This window comes from Saccopteryx bilineata, chromosome 1, assembly GCF_036850765.1.
Source record: "Saccopteryx bilineata isolate mSacBil1 chromosome 1, mSacBil1_pri_phased_curated, whole genome shotgun sequence".
NCBI classification, from domain to species: Eukaryota; Metazoa; Chordata; class Mammalia; order Chiroptera; family Emballonuridae; genus Saccopteryx; species Saccopteryx bilineata.
The window spans coordinates 365,343,240-365,355,495 of record NC_089490.1 but is presented as its reverse complement, the minus strand read 5'-3'; the positions used below and the strand labels follow the sequence as shown (position 1 = coordinate 365,355,495).

The window sequence follows — 12,256 nt, the reverse complement described above, 5'->3', positions numbered from 1 at the left end:
TCATGAGTATCTTGAAATTAATTATAGTAGTTTAAAAAAATTGAAATGATCACTATTGGTGTACTTTAAAAAAGATACTACAGCCCTGGCCAGGTTGCTCTGTTGGTTAGAGCATTGTTCTGATACACCAAGGTTGCAGGTCTGTGGTCAGGGGATATACATGAATGCATAAATAAGTGGAACAACAAATCAACTATTTCTCTCTCTCTCAAATCAATTGTAAGATTTTATATATTGATTTTAGAGAGGAGAGAGAGAAAAGGAGAGGAGTGGGTAGCATCAACTGCTTCTCGTATGTGTCTTGACCAGGCAAGCCCAGGGTTTCATACAGGCAAACTCAGAACTCCAGGTTGACACTTTATCCACTATGCCACCACAGGTCAGGCTCTAAAATCAAAATTAAAAAAAAAAAAAAGATACTAGAAAACTGCAGTCAACTGAGTCATACCCAAAGGCCTTGCCCTACAATCAAAAAATTAATAAATGAACTTCTAAGTACATTTACATGTTTTAGATCAGTATAAAATATTTATGATGGCTCTAACAGCATTTTTAATTTAAGTAACCATATACAGTTCCAATCATGTTAGATAAGAGGGCTTCTAATAGAAAGCACATCTATTGAATCAAATTACCAAAGAGTGCACTAGACACTTTTTACCCTAATTCTCTGAGACTTCTTAGTTGGCCAAGACATAATGCTAATGCTAATGGTGACCAGCTCTCCATTTCCTCTTCTATAGCCTCACACTATACAGTACTTTGAAACCTGATCCACTATAAGCACAAAAAGAAAATCAGGTTGAAGAGTAAGATAAGACCTAGCCAGATAGCTTGGTTAGTTAAGTGTCATCCCAGAGCGCAGAGGTTACAGGTTTGATTCTCCCAGTCACGGCACACACAGGAGCAGCTCAATGTTCCTGTCCCTCTCTCTCTCCCTCCCTCTCTCTCAAGAAAAAAAAAGAGTAAGATAAATATATCAATAATGCTATAAAAATTACTCAAGACAGGCTTGGCCCGTGCTGGGGTAGTGGATAGAGCATCTACCCGGAATGCTGAGGATGCCAGTGCAAAACTCTGGGCTTGCTTGGTCAAGGTCCATACAAGAAGCAATCAATGAACAGCTAAAGTGAAGCAACTATGAGTTGATACTTGTCATCCCCCACCCCTTCTATCTCTATAAAATCAATAAATAAAAATCTTAAAAAATAAATGAGTCAAAACTGTATATCCTTTATAAAATCTATAAGCAGAATAAGTTTAAAAAGCATATATATAGTCAGTTATGTAAAAAAAAATGAATAGAAAAAGGAAATATGCAAAACTATTAGAAGAGACTTTTTAACTTTTCTTTATACTATTCTGTATTCACTAAACTTTCTCCACTGAGAATGAGATGTTCTTTTCTTTAAAAAACTAATCTTGAGCCTGACCAAGTGGTGGGGGAGTGGATAGAGCGTCAGACTGGGAGACAGAGGACCCAGAGAACCCAGGTTCGAAACCCCAAGGTTGCCAGCTTGAGTGCGGGCTCATTTGGCTTGAGCGTGGGGTCACTGGCTTGAGTGTGGGTTCATAGACATGACCCCATAGTTGCTGGCTGAGCCCAAAGGTCACTGGCTTGAGCCCAAGGTCACTGGCTTGAGCCCAAGGTTACTTGGTCTGCTGGAGCCCCCGGGTCAAGGCACATATGAGAAAGCAATCAATGAAAAACTAAGGAGCCACAATGAAGAATTGATGCCTCTCATCTCTCTATCTTCTTGTCTGTCTGTCCGTACCTGTCCTTCTCTGTCTCTCTGTCTCTATCACAAAAAGAAGCAAACAAACAAAAAAACTAATCTTTAAACTGTATGTCCTAATGATAATGGTGCTATTTTTAATTCTATATTTATGGATATCAGTTTGGTAAAATTATCATAATTACTTTTTTAAAGCTCTGAAAATAATTTAATAAAACTAAAATTAACCTTTTCCAGAGATAATCTTTGGAGTATTAAAGAAAAGACTGCCATGCTGAAGGTCCATCATTTCTCCCTTCAATTTGTCTTCTGCAACATCAACAAGAACGAGTTCATCAGCCAAATCCTAAAACACATGAAAGTTATGAATAAAATAGTCTGGAAAATGTTCCTATTGCTATTTTAAGAAAATGAGAAAAAATTTTGCATGGTTATTTTATAATCAAAGGAGAGTTATATTTTTATTGTTTTTATTTATTTGTTTTTAGGTAAGAAAAGAGGAGATAGTGAGGCAGAATCCTGTATGCACCCCGACCAGAATCCACTCAGCAAACCCATCTGTAGCTGATGCTTGAGTACAGAGCTATTTTTAGCACCTGAGGTTGTCACACTCCAAAGGAGCTATCCTCAGGGCCCGAGGTGGATCCAATTGAGCCACTGGCAGCAGGAAGGGAAAAGAGAGAGAAGGGGGGGAGGAAGAGGGAGAGAAGCAATGATCGCTTTTCCTGTCTGCCCTGACCAAGAATCAAACCCAGGATGTCCATATGCCAGGCCTATGTTCTATCCACTAAGCCACCAACCAGGGCCAACAGTTATATTTTTTTTTGTTTGTTCGTTTTGTTTGTTTTGTTTTTTTTTTGTTTTTTTGTATTTTTCTGAAGCCGGAAACGGGGAGAGACAGTCAGACTCCCGCATGCGCCCGACCAGATCCACCCAGCACGCTCACCAGGGGTGACGCTCTGCCCACCATGGGGCGATGCTCTGCCCCTCCAGGGCATCGCTCTGCCGCGACCAGAGCCACTCTAGCACCTGGGGCAGAGGCCAAGGAGCCATCCCCAGCGCCCGGGCCATCTTTTGCTCCAATGGAGCCTTGGCTGTGGGAGGGGAAGAGAGAGACAGAGAGGAAGGAGGGGTGGGGATGGAGAAGCAAATGGGCACTTCTCCTATGTGCCCTGGCTGGGAATCGAACCCGGGTCCCCCACACGCCAGGCCGACGCTCTACCGCTGAGCCAACCGGCCAGGGCAGTTATATTTTTAATAGAAAAAAGAATACAAAATGAAGTTTTTGAATATGCCTGGAATGACCAAAAGTCAAAGTAAACAACAGAATATAGCAAAAATTAATTTTCTGCCTTCTTATAACTGTTAATTTTTTTAGAATTAGGTTTTTTCCCACTTCAGATGGCAGTTTAAAACCAATGAAAAGTTATGAAATTCTTTCAAAGGGTTTTATTATATTTAACCCATATTCCTAATTTCTGAATTGGCTGAAGTTGTTATCAGTATGCATCCTTTCTTTAAAATTTTATTTTAAAAAATTAAATTTAATGGGGTGACATTGATCAATAAAAATACATAGGTTTCAAAAAAATACATAGGTTTCAGATAAACATTTCTCTAGCATTTGAACTGTTGATTGTGTTGTGTGCCCACCACCCAATTTCAGTATGCATATGCATCCTTATGGCCAAAACAGAAAGGTAGCCACCTGTGGGAACCCTTTCCGTGTGGGTTGGACAGTACAATTAATGTCTGTCCTGCAACCCAGGAGTGGTGGGCATATAACCAGACCCAACCAATTGTTCTATCCTTCCTTCTGGTCACAGAAATTAGTTCACAAATGGGTATATGGCCTAGGCATAACAAATGGGCACAAGGTCTATGAGGTTTGAAAATGAAGTCTCATTTTTCTTTAGAATCATAGCTCTAGGAATGATACAAGACTCTAAGAACAAACTGTACAGCCATCTTTATCACCACATAGTAAGGACCCTGTCTGAGAATTAACCCAATAGAGAAAATATAAGCCAGATATATATATATAAACACTGTATATCGATATGTCTGAATTCCAGAATCTTGTAGTCCCTGAAGCTAGCTCTACTCTTAGATATTTTAGTTATATGACCAATAGTCTCTTTATTGCTTTCTTTCATTTGAATTGGGTTTTCACCACATTCACCATAATAGAAAACTATGTATATAAAAGCAGTATATACCCTGAGATTCTGGTGGCCAGATTCCAAAGGCAAGCAGCAAGGAAAGGGATCCAAGTCCATATTTACTAATGTTTTTTTCTCAGATCAGGTACCTTTTGGTCTTTGTGAAAAAACTGTAAATTCTAAAATTTACTAAATTATGTGTCATATATTAGGAATAGGAGGATAATCAGTTTCATCAAGAAGGATTACAATCACTTTTGGCTAACTGATTGGAAAAAAAAAAAAGCCAGTCCCCTTCCGGTTCTCAGGCCCTGCACGACTGCAGCATGGGCTGCGCTGAGTTGCGGGCTGTGCTCCAGCACCAACTTGACACATTCCCCATCCGCAAGAAGGTTGTGGAGCACCCGGAGGTGTTTACAGTTGAAGAAATGAGGCCTCATATCCAACATTTGAAAGAAGGACATAGTAAGAACTTATTTCTTACAGACAAAAAGGAAAATGGCTATTGGCTGGTGACAGTTCTTCATGATAGATGAATTTAAATGATCTTGCCAAGCAGTTAGGTGTTGGGAGTGGAAAGCTGCGGTTTGCTGATGAAACAGCCATGCTAGAAAAACTAAAAGTTGGCCAAGGCTGTGTCACACCCTTGGCACTATTCTGTGATAAAGGAGATGTGAAATTTGTTTTGGATTCTGCGTTTTTGGAAGGTGGACACGAAAAGGTGTACTTTCATCCAATGACCAATGCCGCAACCATGGGATTGAGCCCTGAAGACTTTCTTACATTTGTGAAGAAGACAGGACATGACCCCATAATATTAAATTTTGATAAAAACAACTAATTGGACTAATGTTTAGAATACATTCATTTCTGAAAGCTGTATTTCTTATTTGTAATTTGTAAAGAGCATTAAGAGTGATAAAAATATTTAACACCTTTGATTTGATGACTAGTTAAGTTATTTTAGGAGAGATATTTCATCTTAAAGCTATTTATTTTTATTTATTTTTAATGAGTGGAGGGGAGGCAGAGACAGATTCCCACATGTGCCCTGACCAGGATCCATCCAACAAACCACTAGGGGGCGATGCTTTGCTGATCTGGGCCCTTGCTCTGTTGCAACCCGAGCCATTTTAGAGCCTGAGAAAGCCATGAAGCAATCCTCAGTGCTCAGGGCCAGCTTGCTCTAATGGAGCCTTGCTACAGGAGGGGAGGAGAAGAGAGAGAGAGAGAGAAGTGAGAGAGCGAGGGTTGGAGAAGCAGATGGGCACTTCTGCTGTGTGCCCTGACCGGGAATGGAACAGGGACATCCACACACCAGGTGATGCTCTGCCACTAAGCCAACCAGCCAGGGACTTAAAGCTATTTTTAAAAATATGTATTGAAGTATTAGCTCAGATCCACCCCTCCCCCATCCTCCATTCCCCATGACTCATTAAAGGAATGACTTCAAAGATTAAGAATTTACATCAAAACTAAGATTATTTAACTACCTAAGATTAATTTACATCATTGGGGGTTTATTATAGTTGAAAAAAGCAAGTGACAAAACAACATATATAAAATTATACATATGATAGTGTACATATAAGGAAAAATTAGAAGGAATATAAAAATATATTAAATTGTTTTTTGTGGGGTTTTTTGTTTGTTTGTTTGTTTTGTATTTTTCTGAAGCTGGAAACAAGGAGGCAGTCAGACAGACTCCCGTATGCGCCCAACCGGGATCCACCCAGCATGCCCACCAGGGGGTGATGCTCTGCCCATCTGGGGCGTCGCTCTGTTGCAATCAGAGCCATTCTAGCGCCTGAGGCAGAGGCCATAAGAGCCATCCTCAGCGCCCAGGCCAACTTTGTTCCAATGAAGCCTTGGCTGCAGGAGGGGAAGAGAGAGACAGAGAGGAAGGAGAGGGGGAGGGGTGGAGAAGCAGATGGGCGCTTCTCCTGTGTGCCCTGGCCGGGAATCAAACCTGGGACTCCTGCACGCCAGGCCGACACTCTACCACTGAGTCAATCGGCTAGGGCCTGTGGGTTTTTTTTTAAACTTTTGTAAGCCTTATTCATTTTTAGGGAGGGAAGAGAGAGAAGGGGGAGGAGCAGAAAGCATCAACTCCCACATGTGCCCTGACCAGGCAAGCCCAGGGTTTTGAACCGGCGACCTCAGCATTTCTAGGTTGACACTTTATCCACTGCGCCACCACAGGTCACGCAAGAATATATTAAATTGTTGATATTGATTATCTTTGGAGGATGAGGATTAAGGAATAAGAACTCTCCAGCAAAATAATTATGTAAAACAAACACGAGGCAAGGGCTAAAAATTTCCCATTACTGGGTGTGTAATTTTAAACATGATTTTTTTTCAATGAAAGAATAAGCTAATTAACTTTTTATATAAGTGCATCTTTAGAAAATCTTTTTTTTTTTTTTTTTTTTTCATTTTTCTGAAGCTGGAAACAGGGAGAGACAGTCAGACAGACTCCCGCATGCGCCCGACCAGGATCCACCCAGCACACCCACCAGGGGCGATGCTCTGCCCACCAGGGGGCGATGCTCTGCCCATCCTGGGCGTCGCCATGTTGCGACCAGAGCCACTCTAGCGCCTGGGGCAGAGGCCACAGAGCCATCCCTAGCGCCCAGGCCATCTTTGCTCCAATGGAGCCTTGGCTGCGGGAGGGGAAGAGAGAGACAGAGAGGAAAGCGCGGCGGAGGGGTGGAGAAGCAAATGGGCGCTTCTCCTGTGTGCCCTGGCCGGGAATCGAACCCTAGTCCTCCGCACGCTAGGCCGACGCTCTACCGCTGAGCCAACTGGCCAGGGCCAGAAAATCTTAATCTAGAAAAATACTCAAAACAGGGATGGAAAATGTTGTAATCATTATACCACTGATGTTATATTTTAATGATCAGCAGAGGTCATTAGAAGGATTTGTTTAGTCTTTGTTCAAAGGATAAGTGAACATGAACAAGTTTCTGCAGTCCTATAGATTACAGTGGTTTTCAGCTGCTGGTTTGGGTCTATAATCTTAATACTACATTAGGGTGATTAACCAGCACAGACCAGCACAAAAATTCTGGCGGACCAGTGGTTAAAAACCACAGCACTGCCCTGGCCGGTTGGCTCAGCGGTAGAGCGTCGGCCTAGCGTGCGGAGGACCCGGGTTCGATTCCCGGCCAGGGCACACAGGAGAAGCGCCCATTTGCTTCTCCACCCCTCCGCCGCGCTTTCCTCTCTGTCTCTCTCTTCCCCTCCCGCAGCTAAGGCTCCATTGGAGCAAAGATGGCCCGGGTGCTGGGGATGGCTCTGTGGCCTCTGCCCCAGGCGCTAGAGTGGCTCTGGTCGCAACATGGCGACGCCCCAGAGGGGCAGAGCATCGCCCCCTGGTGGGCAGAGCGTCGCCCCATGGTGGGCGTGCCGGGTGGATCCCGGTCGGGCGCATGCGGGAGTCTGTCTGACTGTCTCTCCCCGTTTCAAGCTTCAGAAAAATGAAAAAAAAAAAAAAAAAAAAAAACCACAGCACTCATCCCCTTTCAATTATAGTATATGAAACGTATAAGATCCCAAGATTATGTACTGTGAGTTATCACATAGAATGTAGTTCAAAAACAGTGAGGAAAATTGACATTTTTTTCACCTCACTCTATGGATGGAGCGCAGAGCGCATTCCTAGCAGCTGCAGCTTACGCAATGCTGTGAGAATACTCCAGTTCCCAGAACCCTCCTGGGCACACCCAGGAAGGGAGCTCACCCACTATAAGGAAGTGACTTAGCACTAACAACACAGCTCCCTGATCTTTTCAGCCATTGGCTTTGAGGAACATGCTGTAACACCCTATAGGCTGAACCTGTGTATATAAGCGAGCTTACTTCCTGAATAAAGTGGATCTGCATCACTGAACCTGGTCCCCGGAGTCGGGCATCTCCGTCATCCTCACTCCCAGAAGGACTTGTCCACAACTGGCGCCCAACATCAGGCAGGGACCTAACCGGCATCCAAGGGACGAATGAGTGACCCTCTGCAATGGGAAACCTTCTCCCCCACTCTTGAGCCCTGCAGGCTCGAGCCCTGCACGCCCTATTGCAGAGTAGGTGAGTTAAAGTTTGTGAAAAGGATCCCTGTACTTACTGGGAGATCCTTTCTGTTTTCAATCCCTGGATTAGGGACGCGCCTCTCTGGGACCCAGATACTTGAACCCAAGCTCTCCGACGCATCTGTTCGGCCGAGGTGCATGGAGAGCAAACGTTCGCTCTCGGCCTCACTCCTGCCTTATTGGCAATATGCGCCTGCTTGGCCAGTGCTCCTCCTGGGGACCCTCCGCTGGTGCCAAAAATATTACAGGCTTCCCCTCTCTCTGAGGAGCCCCTACCTCTCTATTCGCCCCCCTCCACTGAGGAGGAAAGTAGTTTAGCCTCCGAGTTTGACAAAATTGCGGCTGAGCATGCATAAACGAAACTAACCTAATTGCTAACTGTGCCATCAGCTCTACCGCTGGAAAAAGCGGAAGTTGCTATTTCCGCATTCCCTACTGGGGCTCAATGCCCACCCCAGCCTCTCAGATGCCATTTTCTCCAACACGTGTTCCTGCTGCAGACCCATGTTTAAGACCCCATGTGTCTTTTTTCTTTTTATCCATCTTGTCTATTTTTCTGTATCTCTTGCTCTCCCTCTTTCTGAAATGATGCTAGAAGGACCCAGCCACAGCACAGTGGAGGGGACCATACCCTCTTCTAATGCAAGGGAGAGGTTATGCTTGTTTTTCAGCCAATTTGGATCCCAGGAACCCCCAACCTGCTTGACAGGGTTTCTTGGGCACCCACTAAATTCAGGGGTTGTCAAACTTTTTATAAAAACCGCCCACTTTTGCAGTGCTGGTCAACCTAGTCCCTACCGCCCACTAGTGGGCGGTTCAGCTTTCATGGTGGGTGGTAGCAGATCAACCAAATGGCGCCGTGATTGGCCCACTTGAAAGCTGGAATGCCCACTAGTGGGTGGTAGGGACAAGGTTGACCAGCACTGCAAAAGTGGGCAGTTTTTATAAAAAGTTTGACGACTCCTGCAGTGGTTTAGTCTTCACCTGTCCAAAGCCACAACCCTGAGGGGAGGAAGTCCTCAGCGCTCCAAAAGAAGACCTCACGGCCTGCTAACCACTGACTCCCAGACGCAGGCGGCGGCAGCCCGGGGCTTGAGCCCAGCAGTGTGAGCTGGTTTTTCAGTTCATCTTTGGAGGATGAGGAGAACTAGGCCAGAGTTGTGATTCACAGACTCCAGAAGGTAAACGGTGGCAGCTGCAGTGGGAGGATGAACAGAAGCCAGGCTTGCATCGCCCAGTGGCCACTGGAACAGCAGGGAGTGCCTCCTAAGCCACTGATGGGTTTGCTGACGTTTTGGGACATAGGGGTGTATGCCATCACGCTCTCCAGAGCAGAGAAGGAAATGCTGACTGCTATTGCCATGTGCTCCTCTTTGGGACAGTGTAAGACCTGCCAGGATGGCAGGGATGAGGGAGGGTGGCTGATGCCTCAGGTACACGGACTGATTTCCTGGACTATGACCAGAGTGAGCATTGGCTCCTTTGTTGGATGGACTTATGGATTTTGGACAATGTGAAGTACCCTGATGGGGGTGGGGGGTGGCTTTGCTGGAGGCCCTTACCCTGCCCCAGGAAGCTTTCCCATGGCTATAAAGAAAGCTGAGGACATTTTGTGCTTTTGGCAAAGTGCTCAGAGACTGGTGAAATGTACCTTTGTAATTGTTGAAATTGTATGATTTGTCATGTTGTTGTAATTTGTGTAATGTGCCTTGCAACCATATGCTGTACGCAGCCCATGGCAAGCCATCTGTTCTGTGTTTAGACACTGGGACCTTTGTGGAAAGGGGGCATGCATGGACGACCTATGTCCATTTTTTACAATCAAAATGGAACTGTGTTTAACAGCACCTAGAAGGTCTCTGTAACACAATGGGAGGGAAATGACATCCTGACCCGTAGGAGGAATCCCCTGTTTAAGACCCCCATTCTGTTTCCTAACTAGTCAAACATTACAGAAGCTTGCCTCATTGTTTAATCCAGCTAATCTATTAGCATATAGTATAACGCAGGGGTCCCCAAACTTTTTACACAGGGGGCCAGTTCATTGTCTCTCAGACCATTGGAGGGCCGGACTATAAAAAAAACTATGAACAAATTCCTATGCACACTGCACATATCTTATTTTAAAGTAAAAAAACAAAACGGGAACAAATACAATATTTAAAATAAAGAACAAGTAAATTTAAATCAACCAACTGACCAATATTTCAATGGGAACTATGCTCCTCTCACTGACCACCAATGAAAGAGGTACCCTTCCAGAAGTGCAGCGGGGGCCGGATAAATGGCCTCAGGGGGCCGCATGTGGCCCGTGGGCTGTAGTTTGGGGACCCCTGGTATAACAGGTATTATACTTGTTTTAGTTCTACTAGGGTTCCATTGTATAATGCGTAGCATTCAGAAGCTACAACAGCAAGCTGTCATTCATCAAGTCCAATTGGCCTTAATTAAAAGAGAAGGGGGAGATGTGGGTGGAGCGCAGAGTGCATTCCTAGCAGCTGTGGCGGATGCAATGCTGTGAGAATACTCCAGCTCCCAGAACCCTCCTGGGCATACCCAGGAAGGAAGCTCACCTGCTATAAGGAAGTGACTTAGCGCCAACTACACAGGTCCCTGATCTTTTCAGCCATTGGCTATGAAGGACACGCTGTAACATCCTATTGGCTGAATATAAGCTAGCTTAATTCCTGAATAAAGTGGATCTGCATCACTGAACCTGGTCCCCAGAGTTGGGTCTTTGCATCTTCATTGTCCTCACCCCCGGGAGGACTTCTCCACATCACTCAAATTCAAATAAAATCAATCGAGGCTCTGGCATAGACCATACTACAGAAAGTCTACAGGTCTTGTCATAAAAATTATCACTTTCCTCTAGTACAATTAAATGGAATATTCATAAGATAGCCGTATATCCCTAAGTTTGATTACTCAAAATATGATTTCCATTGGTAGAGAAACTGTACTTAATCTATACCAATATGGGTTTTAAAAAAAAGGCAAAGTAAAAGTAAAAACACCGTTTCTTTTTTTTTTTGGTTTTTTGGTTTGTTTTTTAGATTTTATTTATTCATTTTAGAGAGGGAAGAGAGAGAGACAGAGAGAAAAAGAGAAAGGTGGGAGGAGCAGGAAGCACCAATTCCCATATGTGCCTTGACCAGGCAAGCCCAGGGTTTCCAACCAGCGACCTCAGCGTTGCAGGTCGATGTTTTATCCACTGTGCCACCACCGGTCAGGCAAAAAAAAACCCACATCATTTCTAGATACATGATTAGAAATGATAAGTCTATTCATTGCAGAATTTTTATAAACTATAGAATGGAATTAAGAGATGTAGAGTCAGTTAAAATTTTTTCTATAAATGATAACCTTATTTTGAGATGCTATGGTTAGATTTCACCTACTCTGTACTGTATCCCTTTAAGAGTAAATTTTAGGTTGCTTTATATAGCAAATGAAATTTAATGAATAGCCTCAACGACACTGAGGTACTTAGATCCATGGTCTACCGTCCTTCTCCACATATGGTAGACACAGGTCCAGAAAGACTGACTTGCACAAGGACACAAAGCCAGTTGTCATCTCTCACATTCTGACTAAAATTACTATAAGTAAAAATGAGATATCTGTACAATCTATTAATGTATTAACCTATCCCAAAATGATTAGGACATTTTCATCTAAACAAGGCTAAGGGTTACATCTGGAGATAGGTTTTCTAGAGCAAAAGGAAAGGATACTTGGCTAAATTATATTTTACAATTTTTAAATGTTTACTAACCACTTGTTGTAAAAATCACTTTTGCTTTATTTCTTTTTACATCATTTTGATAAGTGAATGTTAAAACCATCCTGATATTTAAAAAATAAAGTTATCTAAAAATTAAAAAATCCAGATCCTATTTATGAATATATTTTATATCATTCTGTATATTTGTCTGGGTCTGGAACAGAAAAATAGAAACTAAGCATTTCAACAGAAGGAATTCAATATATATGGAATTGGTTAGACAGATGTTAGAGGGCTGAAAGAGCAAAAAGGTTAACACTTGAGGTAACCTAGGGATAGTAACTGCAGCTTGAAACTACTACCCTTAAGGCTGAGGAACTAAAAGAGGTTCTTCAAGGAGCTGAACTCAGAACTCCGGAGGTGGCAAAACTTGGCTGCTACTGATACCTCTAAAGGGACAATATGAGGCCAATGTTGAAGCTCCAAAAGGAACAGGAGGCTAGAACCAACTTCTACCATTGGGGTAAAAGGCTGCAGTGGAGA

General features: G+C 43.5%; 1 protein-coding gene and 1 pseudogene across 2 annotated transcripts in view; one reads left to right on the top strand and one right to left on the bottom strand.

Annotated features, from left to right (window-relative positions):
* LDHC (lactate dehydrogenase C) overlaps window positions 1–12,256 on the bottom strand; it is a 71,499-nt gene that overhangs the window by 49,556 nt on the left and 9,687 nt on the right. For both annotated transcript variants that reach the window (XM_066253859.1, XM_066253860.1), the window contains exon 2: window positions 1,965–2,082. In XM_066253859.1, the coding sequence (XP_066109956.1) occupies window positions 1,965–2,082 (118 nt within the window). The remainder of the gene's footprint in view (window positions 1–1,964; window positions 2,083–12,256) is intronic.
* On the top strand, window positions 4,225–4,739 carry LOC136320701 (prolyl-tRNA synthetase associated domain-containing protein 1-like; annotated as a pseudogene).